We start from the raw sequence: 15,952 nt of genomic DNA, 5'->3' as shown, positions 1-15,952 counted from the left end.
TCAGTTTGCGAAATACCTTAATGTTAGATTTTTATATGTAAATATTTAATAATTTTTTTTTTAAATATACTTAATTCACGATGTAAAAATGTATTTAATTTCAGCACTGTAAACTACAGTGTAACTAAAACGTGCAAACTATGTAAAACTAAAGTGTAACTAATTATTGACTAAGTAATTAGAGAATGTATTAAAAATATTTTTACTTGATTCTTTAAATTATGAATTTTTCTTCGCACTTTGTTCGCAGAACATAAAAATTTTACAATTTTTTTATTTCTGTCACAGTAGTCATGAAGTATCGTATTCTACAATAGTTCATGATTTCCGCATTGTTCAATAAGTTCCTTTGTGTCATCAAAGGAACAAACTTTTGCCATCTCGGTTTTTACTCTCAACATGTAGCTCTCAAAATACGAACAGCGTTTGAGCTTGGCGAGCTGATCTCCGAGAATAAAATAACGTCGTGTCGATTTGCGAGTAGATCTTGACAAGTTCGCTCGTCGAGAGCTGCGATTCATTCTCCGTTAGGTACTCTCAGGAGTATGTCCATTTGCGAGAATCAATCTCGAGAGCTATTCTCGAGAGTTTTATTCGCAGGTGGACACGCACCATTCAGAGGTTTCACTCGTCTGCTGTCAAAGGAGGTACATTACGGACTTCACTATCACATTTGATCTATTTGTCAGCTAACATGAAACTTTTTTTTCCCACAAAGACTTTTCTGACAATTCCGGCATGACAGGTGTAGAAAAAGTGTCACCGAACCACAAGCGCCATTCAACACCATCTAACATCTGAAATCAACAATTATTTATTATTTTTTATGCTAAATGTATAAATACTGATAAAACTATAGTTTGTATGTATAAAAAGGATGTTACCTCCTTATTGTTAGGAAATTTTTGATACAAGTAATTTAACCAATCTGCAGTATTAATACTTCTAAATCCAAAATTATTAAAATAAGATTTAAGAAATGGTTCGAATAATGTGGGTCCTCCTAACATATTCTCTAAATGACATAAGAGAATATATCCCCTCTCGTAAGGCACATGTTTAGTGCCTATTTTAGGTAACAAATATTTCAAATTGGGCAATAAGCATCTTAGCCGACATCTTTTTCATAAAAAAAAATTTCAATTTAACAAATGATATCGTTCATAGGTCGATCAGTTTTAAATGAAATATGTTATATGTAGGATAAGTTGCTGCTTTCACATATTATATGTCAATTGATAAACCAGTCCCTTCAATTCGTGACTGTCGCGAGCGATTGTATTTTGTGTGTCAAGAGTTAGCATACTCAGAAAAGATACAGTTTTTTATGCAATCGATCAAAGACAAATCGCAAGGAAAAGACAAAAAGAGGAGAGAGAAGAAAAAGGATGTTCGCACATTATAAGAAAGAGAGAGAGAGAGAGAGAGAGAGAGAGAGAGAGAGAGAGAGAGAGAGAGAGAGAGAGAGAGAGAGAGAGAGAGAGAGAGAGAGAGAGAGAGAGAGAGAGAGAGAGAGAGAGACAAAGAAAAAAGGTATGTATCTTAAATATCAAATTTATACGTCAAAAAATCTACGTCTTTCCATCTCTCCATCTCTTTGTTTTATTTCCTTTTTATTTCATTAAATTATCTTATTGACTTTTCCTGTTCCTGTTATAAAGATTTTTCCCTGTTCCCTGTTCCTATTCTTCCATTCCTTTTGATTTAAAAGTAAATAATAATTTTATCTGAAATTTATATTGTTATGATTAATAGATACATAGGATTTTACAAATATCCTTTTTATAATGATTATTTATTGATAACCATATAAAAAGAAAATTTGGAAAATTATAGGTTCTGTTAGTCATTGAAATTTCTATTAATTTATATTTATAAATAAAATTATGTAAATTTTATAAATCTATATTTATATATTTAAATCAAAATTTTTATTGCAACTTATACATTGCACAACATATACATCGATTTACCGCTTTCAGTGAACTTATTAGCTCATACAGAATAACTTAGTTAGATATTGATTTTTATTTAGATATATATTGATATCTAAGAAATATCAGAAGAAAATTTGGAAAATTGTAGGTCAGTCATTATATTTATAAATAAAATATATAAATTTTATAAATTTATATTTATATATTTAAATCAAAATTTTTATTGCAACATATACATATACATATTGATCTACCGCTTTCAGTGAACTTATTAACTTATATTTATAAATAAAATATATTTATAAATAAAATTATATAAATTTTATAAATTTATATAAGTTTATCCAGACAACTTATTTATAAATTTTCAATGGTATCTTTTTATATATGTATTTCTAATCATTTTTTTTCCTTTCACAGATTTTATCCTATGATTATAGTCCCTAGTCCTGTGTTTAAGGGAGAGGAGTTTTAGTGGGTGCAAGCCCCACATACCCCGGGTGGCGGCCCCCGGGAATACGCGAGGTATTTCTCCTCTTCCTATGAGAAACAAAAAAAAAAGATTAAGGCGAGACAATAGAAATCTAGCGCCTCGATCCGTGAGAAAAATCCGTGTTTTTCAATCGATGACTAACGAGAGTCATCATCGGAAAAACAAGTCACCCGCCAAAAGATTGAGACATATTCGTTGATAACCCATCCCTAAAAATCATATAAACCGCGACAGCGGGACACCAGACCTTCACTCCGAAATTATAGACAGTCTGGTCCGTGCAGAACGGCATTCGTAATACTATCGCTTCCGGTCTCGCCCCGTGCCGTTGCCTTTATTTTTATTATAACTAAATTCTGTGCGCGTTAAGTCTCAACACGAAATCACCATGTCGATGGAAACCACCACCGATCCGCAGAGCCACGAGATCTTGAAACTCCGTCAAGAAGAGAAAACGCTAAAGGCCAGCAAGTATTAAGTTCCTCAAATTTTCTCTCATCTTTACCTTTTCTCCTATAAAAAGTCTATCGAATTCTCGGATCCTCGGATTTCATTTCTCAAATTTCGTCTCAACTACCGCAGATTTATAAATCTATATATATAATTAAATAATTATGTACATTTAACCGCGACATATTTGCTTATTTTATTTTTATTGCGGTCCGACATACAGCCCACATTTAATTTACTATAAATGTTTTCAATTCCCCATTCAATTTACATGATTCTCAGTATGCACATACACTACATTATTTCATTCCTTTTTTCTTTCTCTTTCATGTAAATTTTTCATTAATAACGATTCTGTAATAATCCGAGCAGAATGTCAATTAAGTTTAATTTAGATTCTTTTCCCTCAAAATCCTGCTCGATGACCCCCGTACCATTGTAACACCAGCGCCTTTCCCACACACATACACATGCATATATAATGATTTACCTACTTTTCTGTTGTAATCATACTCTGCTTAATTCTATTAAATCTTTTCTTTTATAATAAATGTTTAAATTCCTTCGTTATTAATAAATGTATATTAATTGTAAAGGAATACCATTCATTTCTTAGAATAAGACCTCGCCCTCAGCTCCCTTGTTCTCTCTGAAATCGCACACGGTCCGATCCCTGGTTATATGGATTAATTTCCTTGACCAAAAATAGGACCACGAGTGCACGAAACTCACAGTAGGCGTAATAGCGTCTCTTCTGGATGTTGACCCACGACAGGAGTTTTCCGAAACGTGCATTCGTCTCGAGGCACGCGCCTTTTCCAGCGTGCACCCGAGATACGATAAGATCTAGTTACGTCTTCCTATCTTCCCTCCTCTAGATAGCCTTTCCCTTGCTATCCGTCAAAAACTAATATTCCACAATTTCCGGGGTTTGACGTAACAGATTCATAAAGTTTATATTAATTATATATAATTTAGAATGGCATATAAACGCGAATATACATATAACTCTAAATATAACTCTAATAAAATTAATAGTGTGTCTTAATTACTTTATTACTAAAAAATAGAAAAATTTTAATATAATTATAAATGTTGTTCAAAGTCATGGCCTTAAACATTGGGACAGGTTTGGCATCTTCCTTTCACGGTAGCAGAGTGGCACTGGATAGCTATAATTGTCAAAGCTCAATGCGGACAATTTCTAAATAATAATTTTTATAATCTTTTTGAAAATGTTTCATTAGATATGAGAAGAAATTCATGGTTTCAATTAGATGGTTGTCCTGCACATTACGGCAGAAGTCCACGACAATGATTAAATAATCATTATCACGATTGATGGATTGGTCGTGCTGTGGAACTGTAGCTTGGCCTGCACGCTCTCCAGATTTGACGCCATTGGTTATTTTGCTTAGAATGCTATTAAACAAAACTGGTCTACGAAAGACCCGTTAATGACATTAATTCTTTATTTTTAGAAGAAGATTTATTCAAGCATGTGAAAAACACACACAAAACTCTCTAACTCTCTACATTTGAATCAGTGAATAGTCACTGATATCAGTGTAAAGTATGCCACTGATTCATGAAAAGGCGTTTGTCTCAATGTTCAAAGCTGTCACTTTGAACAAAACATGGTGTAAAGAAAGTAAGGTGTGCTCATACCGGTTGTTGCGATAACTATAGTGACTTGGGACTGACGAATCAAACGTTACTCAACGAACTGGGCATTGATAGTGCGGAAGGTAAAACGTACTTTCTACATCCATGCGATGGAGAAATAAAAGTGTACGTATTTATCGATGTTCCGCACTTAATTAAATTGTTACGTAACAATTTATTTGACTCCGGATTTTACATAAATAGTTATTAAATAAGTAAAGCTTCCCTAGAAAGGCTAATTCAAATTAATGGCAACGATTAAGAATTCCTTTCAATTGTTTAAAGTCGGCGCCAAATTAATAATTACTAAATTAATTTAACGCCGACTTCAAAAATTGAAAGGAATTCTTAAAAGTATTATTAATTTTGCACCGATTTCAAAAAATTGAAAAAGATTCTTAAAAGTATTATTTCATACCTTTTAAAGCTTTTTTCAATTTTTTTTAAATTTTTTAAATACTTTTTATAGCTTTTTTGAAGTCGGTTCTATTTTAAAAAAAAAATTTTATTTTATACCTTTTTAGTGCTTCATTAAATTAATATGAATAATTATTATCGCATATTTCCTTACTGCTCCGTACCCTGACATTCTAGCGCGATATTTTATGTACTAAAACCTTCCTGGAGGATTGCTCTATAGGACAGTGAAAACCGCATTTAAATCCGTCCAGTAGTTTTAGAGACTAGAAACCTGCACATTGCTTCCTCTATGAGGAAGCCTGTTTTTTTTATGCATAATTATTAGTAGATATTTACTAATTTGGCTTCCTTATAGAGGAAGCAATGTGCAGGTTTCTACTTGCACACTTAAAAACTATGAGGAAGCAAGTTTCTACTTGCACACTTTTTTTTATTGTGATAAAGCTTTATTGCAACTAATATCTGTTATGCTAATATCTGTTATACTAATATCTGTTTTTTATTATTAATTAATGTTTTTACTAAAATGATCCCTATACTAATTGCGGATATATCTTATTTCCATTTTGTTCAATACCAACCTTCTTTTAATAATACTCTGTATAAAATTATATGTACATCTTATACACTTTTTAAGCAGAAATCGGTAATCCCTTCACCGATCCTCGCCAAATTCACTAACAATCTTCCTTTAAAATGATACTTTATCCATCAAATAACTTAGGGTAGATCGAGGCGAATCGGATCAATATAAGTTTTAAGACAGTTTTCGTTAGTGTTTTATTTCAAACGAGCTATTTTATCGTGCTAATTAGTAATCCGATTCGCCTCTCGGTCTACCCTACACAGTAAAAAATTTTGTGTCAATGGAAGTCCACTCTCAATTTTGTGTTAAAATAACTCATTCATCGTGTTATTTTTGACATTTAGAAATGTTATATCGACATTTATAACATTTCTAAATGTCAAAAATAACACGATGAATGAGTTATTTTAACACAAAATTGAGAGTGGACTTCCATTGACACAAAATTTTTTACTGTGTATACATTTTTTAGGCAGAAATCGGTAACCCTTTCACCAATCTTCGCCAAATTCAAAACAAACTTCCTTTAATGATACCTTATATATAAGATTACATGTATAACTTGTACACTTTTTAGGCTAAAATTGATAACAAAATTGATCAAAATTTTTTTAAAAAAGAACCCATTTACCGATCATTGCCAAATCCAATACCAACCTTCCTTGAATGATACTCTATCGATAAAAAAAAAACAGCCCGATATCTCAATATTTGCGGAAGTTGGAGCAACCACGGACATCAAAGGAGTTACCGATTTTTGCCTAAAAAGTGGACAAGTTATACATATGTAATCTTATATACAGAGTATCATTAAAGGAAGGTTGTTCTGAGTTTGGCGAGGATCGGTGAAAGGGTTACCGATTTTTGCTTAAAAAATGTGTAAGTTATTTGATGGAAGAATATAATAAAATTAGAAATAGCCCAATATTTCAAAATTTGCAAAAGTTAGAGCAACCACGGGCATTTCTAAAAAAATTCAAAATTTTATAAAGAAAGAAGCCCTTTACCGATCATCGCCTAATTCAATACCAACCTTCCTTGAATGATACTCCATCGATTGAAAAAAAAAACAGCCCGATATCTTAATATTTGCGGAAGTTAGAGCAACCACGGACATCAAATCCGTACATACAAACATACACACACACATACGGACATTTTTTTTAATGCAATATTTCGACGTTTTAGAACACTCTGAACATATTAGCATCATAAACTCAAAAAACAATCCTTTCTTTGGTTTCTTCTACCCCTATTTCATATATAATTTTTTTAAATTTGGTTGATTAGACCCAACTTTATACGCAATCAAAGGTTCATATACGAAGTTTACAAAAACAAAGATTCCTCTATGAGGAAGCAATTGTACATAAATTGTCGCAATTTCATATAGACGTGAAGGGAACGCAGCGACAAAAGGTCAAACTTGCAACACAGGTTTTTTCGAACACAAATGCTGCCGCTATAGAATGGTGTGGGGAGAAAGGACTTATAGAGGATTGTTTAGAATGGTCTGAAACCGTAAAATGTATCAAACTATTTAATGACTGATTTGACTTATTTAATTCTTCATATAAATTCGGTTCACATTCTGGAATGCATGCATATGGCATAAATGCTGAAAAACAAAACGAACTCTTAGATAAAGTTTCGTTATTTGTTAAAAATATGCGAGTTGGGAAAAAAACCCATTTAATTCCTTTTCAAAAAGGAATTTTAATTAGTAATAAGTCATTGAAAAACCTATATAATGATATAAAAAAGATGTTGGAAAATACTCAGTGTCCTGTGACATATATAATGACTGCTCGTCTCAATCAAGATGTACTAGAGAATTTATTTGCGTACATACGAGCAATGGGTGCTTGTAATGACAGACCGACAGCACTCGATCTTAGATGTACAGATTTCGATGGTACATATTAGAAAAGCATTCGACAGACGTTTTTACTGAAGGGAGCAACACTGTTGTGCAAAATTTGGCAGACGCTGAAACTTGCCTTACTAGTATGTCTGATGAATTATCTAACAGCAATGAAGAAGAAGCGGCAAATAATGATCAATTCCATTATAAAACCCTTCAAGAAATGCAAATTTGCAATATTTCGGAGGAATTCACTGAAGAATATAATAAAATAGATAAGGATGTTGATTTAGAAGATTTTGAATGCGATGATATTGGTAAGCTATTATGAAACTTTTAATTATATTGACTACATATAAAGGGGTAAAAGCAGATAAAAGTCATAGTAGTATGCAAGTCAATAACCTATCGATTTGAGTTCATAGGTGCAATCTACACAGGCAAATATGTTGAAAGGTCGATAAGTAGAAAAAAGTGACTTACACTACTATGACTTTTACTCCTTTATATACTGAAATAAATATTGTAGTAATATTTATTATTTTATTGGTAAGTCATCGATGTGGTTTACTTTCTGTATAAGTAATTAAAATTATTATATAAGAATTACTTTAAAAGATAGAAATATATAATAAATAAAATTGGTATATTTAATTAAAAAATGTAATAAATATAATAAACAAATAAATATAATATAATAAAAATAAATCAGAAAAATATACATTTTAATTACTATATGAACAACGTATAAATAACTACATAAAGGTTCATTGTACATGTTTAATTTTACTATTTATGTGAGTACAATTAAACATGTAAAACATATTTTGAGTAATAAATTATCATTGTCACCATAATTTCTGTTGTCAATATTATTGTGTTTCTGACAGATACCGTAAGCCGTTTTAATTATTCCCTTTCCTCTCAAGAGCTCCATGTCCTAAAGGAATTTGAAGATTTTATAAATGTATCTGACGTTATACAGAATGTAGGCTTAAAATATATAACCGGTTACACAGCATCTAGATTCCGAAATAAATACCTATTTTTAGGAACTCCTACAAAACTACATGGTTACATCTGATGAAGACTGGATTAATCATATTTCAAAAGGAGGAATGATTAGTCCTTCTATTGAATTGATTGAAGCGGCAAAAATAATGAATTCAAAGTCTGAAGAATTTCATGGCTCATTTATCAGTAAAGAATCCGGAATTTTTAAAACAATTGCTGAAAAAGTTAGGAAAAACAAACAAACTTTAGCGATACTTCTAGAGGTACTATTATGTCTAATTAGAACGCGAACTTATATTCGTCTGCGAGAAATTAATAAAAAAATAAATACAGAAAATTATATAAAAGAAAATCTCAGAAAAAAATGAAAAAAGTGACAAACAAAAAATATTAATATTTTACGTTTTATATTATTAGTAAATAACTGTGTTTATTGGTTTGTTTATTGTTTCATTTATTTTATTATACTTGACTATATATATATATATATTAGGTTGGCAATATTTTTGGGTCAAAAATTTGATTTTAAGTCTCACCCCTTAAATTTGTTCTACGAACTCTCAAATGAAGACCCTTGAAGAGCAGGCGCTGTAACTTAATATTTAGAGGTCGCTCAAAGCCTCTAAACATTAAATTTTTTTCGAAAAACTGGTTAAAAAAACTGCATTTTTCACTCATTTTCACTGCTAAATATCTTTTAGTTACCTTATTAAAGTACCTGGCCATCAAGTTTGAGGTACAACACATGAAACAAAAATGTAAATATGAGTAATTAATGCAATCTTTGGCATAAGATCGTCTATAGCAAATATAAAATAATTTAATGAATTTAACCATTTTTTAACCATCCACGGCTTATAATCTTGTTTTGTAAGTAAATATATCAAACGCCACTTTAGAAAAACATTCTACAATATCATCTTCAAACTAAAGCCTCTTTAAAGTTATATGCTGTAGTTTAAAAATTAATGGTCGTTAATTGCTTTAAAATATTGCTATTTTATTAAATAGTGCACTTAATGTAATTACTTAATGTAATTTTCTACATTAAATTCTTTTATTATTTTGGAAAATAAATTATATTATCAATATATCATTTAAATTAAGTCTACATTTCCCACAGGAAGTTTTCGTGCATCGCATTTATCAGATTTCATATAGTTTATGCTATCTAGGTGATTGTTTTAATGAATTTTGCATGTACAGTCGGCTACTAAAAAAAAAGGTACTTTGATAAATATTACGTATCCTTAAAAGAAATGTTTTACGCAAGAATGTGTTATTAAACTCGTCAGACTCGTTGGCTTGGGTGGGGAAACATATCCTTAAAAGAAATGTTTTACGCAAGAATGTGTTATTAAACTCGTCATACTCGTCGGCTTGGGTGGGGTTAACATAATAAAAGAGTCACCAAATCAACGATATCCTCATTCTGATAGTAACAAGTATTGATAGTATTGATAGTATCTTATATCAAGAATACTTCGCATGTTTATTGCTAATTACAATGTTGTTTGCAAATAGTGTATTGCTTTGTCTGGCAATTGTCGTTATAAGTTACTTTCTTTGGAACTGCCGCCGAGTGTTTTTTATTAGAAGACTAGATACTTTACCGGGACCAAAAACATTGCCATTTATTGGTAACTGTCATATGTTGTTTGGTCGTAAAGGTAATACTTTTAAATTTAAAATTTATTATATAATATATTATATTTTCAAACTACACAAGTTAAAAAATTGATATTAAAATTTTCTGAAGTAAATATCCCAAATAAAATTAATTATAATTATGACAATTATTAATTTATAGTATAATGATTAAAGATGAGATTAAGTTTAATATGAATGTGTAAGACACAATTCTTTCAAATTAATTCTTAGATATTATTTTACTCTAGATATTACTTTATTAGAAAGAAAATTTATTATTTATGAAATTAAATTATAAAGCTTAATAAAATCGTGTATAAAATTGAATGTATAAGAATAATATCAACAACAGAATTAAATATAATTAAATGTTTTAGCTAAATTTAATTCAAACCTTTTATGAACGCTCCTAAATTTAAAAATATCTGAATGAATTTAAAGATTTTCAGTATACGTGTATATGTAAGAAACACATAATTTGTCATATTTACTTAACAGATTATAAAATTTTTTGTTATTGTTTTAAAGTAGGGGAGACCGGGGCTATCTGTCTACAATTTGCGCTTTTTGAAAGTTTACTGAAAAACTAATAAAGATATTTGCCTGAACTAATGGTGTAATCTTTCAAGCTTTCTATAAAAAAAAACGTAATTAGAATCGTTCGAATATTTAAAGAGATGAATATTTTAAGTAAACAAGTCGCGCGTAGACAGATATCTGGCTACATTTGAGGGGCTGTCTCCGCATAATAAAAAACACATTAATTATATTAATTTTTATACTTATTTATAATATTATTTATTGTTAATATATATAATACTAAAAAAACTGCTTAGTTTTATAAAGAGTGAGAGCAGTTATAGGCGTTTTATGTAGACTCTCTAATAGGATTCCTGCGTGGAGCTGACTTTTCTTTATATCAGGTGGTATCAGACTGATTTTGATTTTTAATTGACGTCGAAATCATCGATATTACATCGCATCGAAATAATGCTCGAAATTTGAAGCTTATTTTGATGTTTGTGCTTTATGACATTTTTTAAAAGAAGAGATTATATTTGTGACACACATTCTCTCTTATCGCGCCAGACTCTAAACAGGCAAATTATGTATTTTCTGTTAAGACATCGATATTTCATCATTTCGATATCGATTCGAAGCTATTTTGATTTGGCTGTCAAATATAATAACATTGCCATTATATAGAATGCAATATAAATAAAAAATTATATTGTATTAGCAGACATTAATAATATAACAACATTATTTTTTTTAGGCTTCCATTTCCATGAAATACTTAGTTGCTTTATAACTGTAAAAGTCACAACAAAATTCTTGTTTGTAATTTGGCAATTGTTTTGAAAATTAAAATCTTATACAATAGGTACATTCCGTATACTATATCCGCTCATTTATTAAACAAGAAATTAAATTAAGCAACTAATTAAATATTAATATTTAAATATTAATACAATAAGATATTTATTTACATTTATTTGCCTAATATACATAGAAATAAATAATTATTGGTTACAACTTTTAATTAAATTTTTATTTATATTTTAATAAAAAATGAGACATGGATCTTTTTTTGCATTATATGTCGAAATAAAATTATATTTCCAAGTTTCGCTACTCAAGTTATCAAATATTCAATATTGATCATCAAATATTTAATAATATTTGATAAAATATTGAAGACTAGATTTGTAATGTAATAGTCGTTTAATATTATTAGTGTATATTTAATTATATATATATATATATGGGACGATCCACGTCACTTTTACCCCCCATCTGTCCAAAATTGGTATGGACGGATTTTAATGACCAAAGGCGGAAAATGTTTGTCTTGAAAAGAGCTTTCGAAAGGCGTGTGGCATATATGCGCAATTCAACATGGCGTCATAGTTATGGCTGCTTAAAGGGATAAATTCAAAATTTCAGATCCAACATGGGCAGATAAAACGGTGAAAAGTAACTAAATTTATGTCAAACTCAGTATTTGGGAAATTTTGGGGTCGCTGATTACGAATCTGAACGTAAAATTGTGAAATTCAAAATGGCGGATCCAATATTGCGGATGCAAATATGAGAAACGGACGAAAATTCCAGTAAATGATCTGAAAACTCTTACTGGAAGGTTTTTTGGGTCGCTGATCACGAATTTGTAGCTAATTTGTTAAAAAACAACAGACAAACCGTGTTAATTGAAATTCTACTCTTAGCGTTACCCAGAGATGACGGCGTGGACGTGGTAGAAATTCATCTCCTTTGGAGTGCTTTATTTTCGTGTGTTCCCCTGGCCTCTCACGCTTCGGGGTGCTTTATTTTCGTGAGTTCCCCTGGCCTCTCACGCTTCGGGGTGCTTTATTTTCGTGAGTTCACCTGTACTGTAGAATGTTCAGTGGTTGCTCACTAGCAGAGTATTTCATGTACTGTAATCTCTTATCAGTACTCTGCTAGTGAGCAACCACTGAACATTCTACAGTACAGGTGAACTCACGAAAATAAAGCACCCCGAAGCGTGAGAGGCCAGGGGAACTCACGAAAATAAAGCACCCCGAAGCGTAAGAGGCCAGGGGAACACACGAAAATAAAGCACTCCAAAGGAGATGAATTTCTACCACGTCCACGCCGTCATCTCTGGGTAACGCTAAGAGTAGAATTTCAATTAACACGGTTTGTCTGTTGTTTTTTAACAAATTAGCTACAAATTCGTGATCAGCGACCCAAAAAACCTTCCAGTAAGAGTTTTCAGATCATTTACTAGAATTTTCGTCCGTTTCTCATATTTGCATCCGCAATATTGGATCCGCCATTTTGAATTTCACAATTTTACGTTCAGATTCGTAATCAGCGACCCCAAAATTTCCCAAATACTAAGTTTCACATGAATTTAGTTACTTTTCACCGTTTTATCTGCCCATGTTGGATCTGAAATTTTGAATTTATCCCTTTAAGCAGCCATAACTATGACGCCATGTTGAATTGCGCATATATGCCACACGCCTTTCGAAAGCTCTTTTCAAGACAAACATTTTCCGCCCTTGGTCATTAAAATCCGTCCATACCAATTTTGGACAGATGGGGGGTAAAAGTGACGTGGATCGTCCCATATATATATATATATATATATATATAATGTAAGTTAATTTCATATTTGTTATAAACCAATTTTTAGAAATGTTGTTTGAATTACATATTTATTTTTACTAACAAAGGACAACAAAAGAGATAATTTTTGATATATTTTACGAATATATACTATTCGTAAACAATAAGTAGTGGAATGTGAAAATATTCATTTATTTTAACGTATAATACAAGAAAGAGTTTATATGTTTTTTTGCTTCTGATAAACTACTTCAATATAGAGCCGATTTCACAGTCTCCGATTAACTTGAGCCTCCGATTAAACTTATTCTTTATCACTTTCTAACTGTCCTCCTTATTAGAAAGAGCCGAAGAGTGAGTTTAATTGGAGGATTATGTTAATCGGAGGCGGTGAAATCGGCCCATAGCTGCAGTAAGGAAATAATATTCAATATCGAGTCGAAATCGATTTATTCTGAGTCGAAAAGTCATCGAAAGTTGTGACATGAATCAATTGAAATCGATGAATATTTTAATTACTTTTCTTTAACTATATATGTATTAATTTAACTGATAATAGTATAAATTGCTTGTCTTAATTTGAGTTAAACTACTTTCGCACAACAAAATTTTCGACCGTCGAAAAATATTAGTAATCGTTTTCGCTTTTTTTTAAATGCATATCGCGTCTATAAAAAGCATCGCAAAAAAACAAAATCTTCTGACTTCTGAATCTTTTACGTAGAGTTCTTTTCAATTACTTGTTGGCATGATAGAGATATATATCTATCTGTTAACACCTGAGATAACAGTACTGTGCTATCTCATAGCCCCTGTAGACAGATAGCCCCGGTCTCCTCTAAAATATATGTAATTTTTATTTCTGTAATCCCGGGAAAAAGTTTATATACAATTATATATAAATATATATGATTATTTATAATCCAATTATATATGAATTTTGCCTCTATATGATCATATATAATTATATATAATCACATATAATCATATATGACTATATATAGTCAATATATATTAAAAAAGAATTGTTAACTTCGATAAGAATAAATAATTGATAAATTAAATGTATTTTTTAAAAAGCTATAGAATCAACAGTAAAGTGATTTATCCCATATTATAACTTGGCGCTACTTAGCGTGAGACACTGCCGTGTCTCTTGATACCGTTCTTATGTTCCACTGTTCGTTAAATTTTAAATACGAGAAACAAATCCTATCGGATGCCATCTATCGGATAATCCAAATTTAAAAGTGTAATATATATAATGCACATATGTTATGTTTATATATAATTACATATAATTATATATAATCTACATGGATAAGTGCTTTTTATATATAATTTATATATAAATTATAAGAACTCATATATAATCATGTCAAATTGTATATGAAACATTATATATATTTAAATGTATTTTAATCGCCTGTATAATTATAGTCATATATAATCATATATAATATCATATATAGGTACGGAAATTTAGCTTTTTATATATAACGCTATATGAAATTATATATAATCTCATATAGGGTTATATATACTTCCATATGAATCTTATATGTATCCATACATGAGTATATGATCTATTGTTCATATCTAATTATATTTGGAATTATATATGTCCATATATAATGATATATGGACCCATATATATAATTTTATATAAAGTACCAAATTTTATATATAATCACATATAATCATATATATTTATATATAATTATATATAATTGTATATAATCTTTTTTCCCGATAATAACATGTAAATAAGTAATCTCATGAAAAAATATTTCTAAAATATACTAAAATTTTTAGCATTTTTGGGTGTTTTATTAAAGATGACAGAAAATTACTCGTCTCCTTTTCAATTTTGGTTGGGCAGCAAGTTATTCGTTGGAATATACGAACCGGATGACGCAAAAGTAAAGAAAGAACGTTCACTGCAACATAATATTTCCATTATATCTTAATAAGCAGAGCTACACTATTACCTTATATAAATTATACATTATATATATATATATATATATATATATATATGCATATATAATTTTTGTAACTCACGTTAACTAACCACAACTTAAGGTAGTTAGTCTGTAAACTCATTTTCTTGAAAACCTTATAAAATTTGAACAGTATATTAATGTAAACACGATTTACATACCTGTGCAATTAGAAAAAAATTTACCGTAGGGTAGACCGGGACACGTTGTCACACATTTTTTTCAATATTTTTTGTATTTTTTACATTCAATATTTGAGAGTACTGTGATATGCCAAAATTTCGAGTGAACCCTCAGCTTCAATTGGACAGTATCGAATTTTATGTGATTGTTACTCTACAGTTGTTACATAACAATAAATAATGACAGGTCGCTTGTGACAACGTGCCCCGTGACCGGGGCACGTTGTCACATCAAATGTAATTGCATGCAAAATGTTATCCAAACTGTATTCAACGTAAATATCAATATATTATAGTGCGCTGCAATGTAAAAAAGTAAAATCCTTCACAGAAACATTTATTTTATTTCAAAAAAGTACAAAAAGCACGAAGTTTTCGTCTTAATCTAAATACAAGAATTCCACTCGAATGCGCAACTTATTGATCGTTAACAGCAAGACGAATTACTTCTAGATCGACTACTGCGGCTCTCGCAGTTTTCCGTTTGTAGGAGCGCACCATATCCCAATTGCACCTATGACATTAAAATTCGTGACAACGTGCCCCGAGGGCATTTTTTTACTCCAAACAG

General features: G+C 30.4%; 1 protein-coding gene across 1 annotated transcript; it reads left to right on the top strand.

Annotated features, from left to right (window-relative positions):
* The first annotated feature begins 9,936 nt into the window (after nt 1-9,936).
* LOC139780922 (cytochrome P450 4g15-like) lies at nt 9,937-15,166 on the top strand. Its single transcript, XM_071719668.1, has 2 exons — nt 9,937-10,099; nt 15,012-15,166. Exons 1-2 carry the CDS (start codon nt 9,937-9,939, stop codon nt 15,164-15,166), a joined length of 318 nt encoding a protein of 105 aa, XP_071575769.1.
* The last annotated feature ends 786 nt before the right edge of the window (nt 15,167-15,952 follow it).

Source organism: Temnothorax nylanderi, unplaced genomic scaffold, assembly GCF_030848795.1.
Source record: "Temnothorax nylanderi isolate EJ_2023f unplaced genomic scaffold, tnyl_v1.0 TNYL_tig0306_pilon, whole genome shotgun sequence".
Lineage (NCBI taxonomy): Eukaryota > Metazoa > Arthropoda > Insecta > Hymenoptera > Formicidae > Temnothorax > Temnothorax nylanderi.
Note: the sequence above shows the minus strand (reverse complement) of the source record. Positions and strands in the feature narration are given on the sequence as shown.

Bases quoted from the DNA above. Each gene is read 5' to 3' on its own strand.
- LOC139780922 (XM_071719668.1), top strand. From the start codon at position 9,937: ATGTTGTTTGCAAATAGTGTATTGCTTTGTCTGGCAATTGTCGTTATA. The intron at 10,100-15,011 runs GTAATACTTTTA...TAAAATTTTTAG, and splicing joins TATGTTGTTTGGTCGTAAAG to CATTTTTGGGTGTTTTATTA.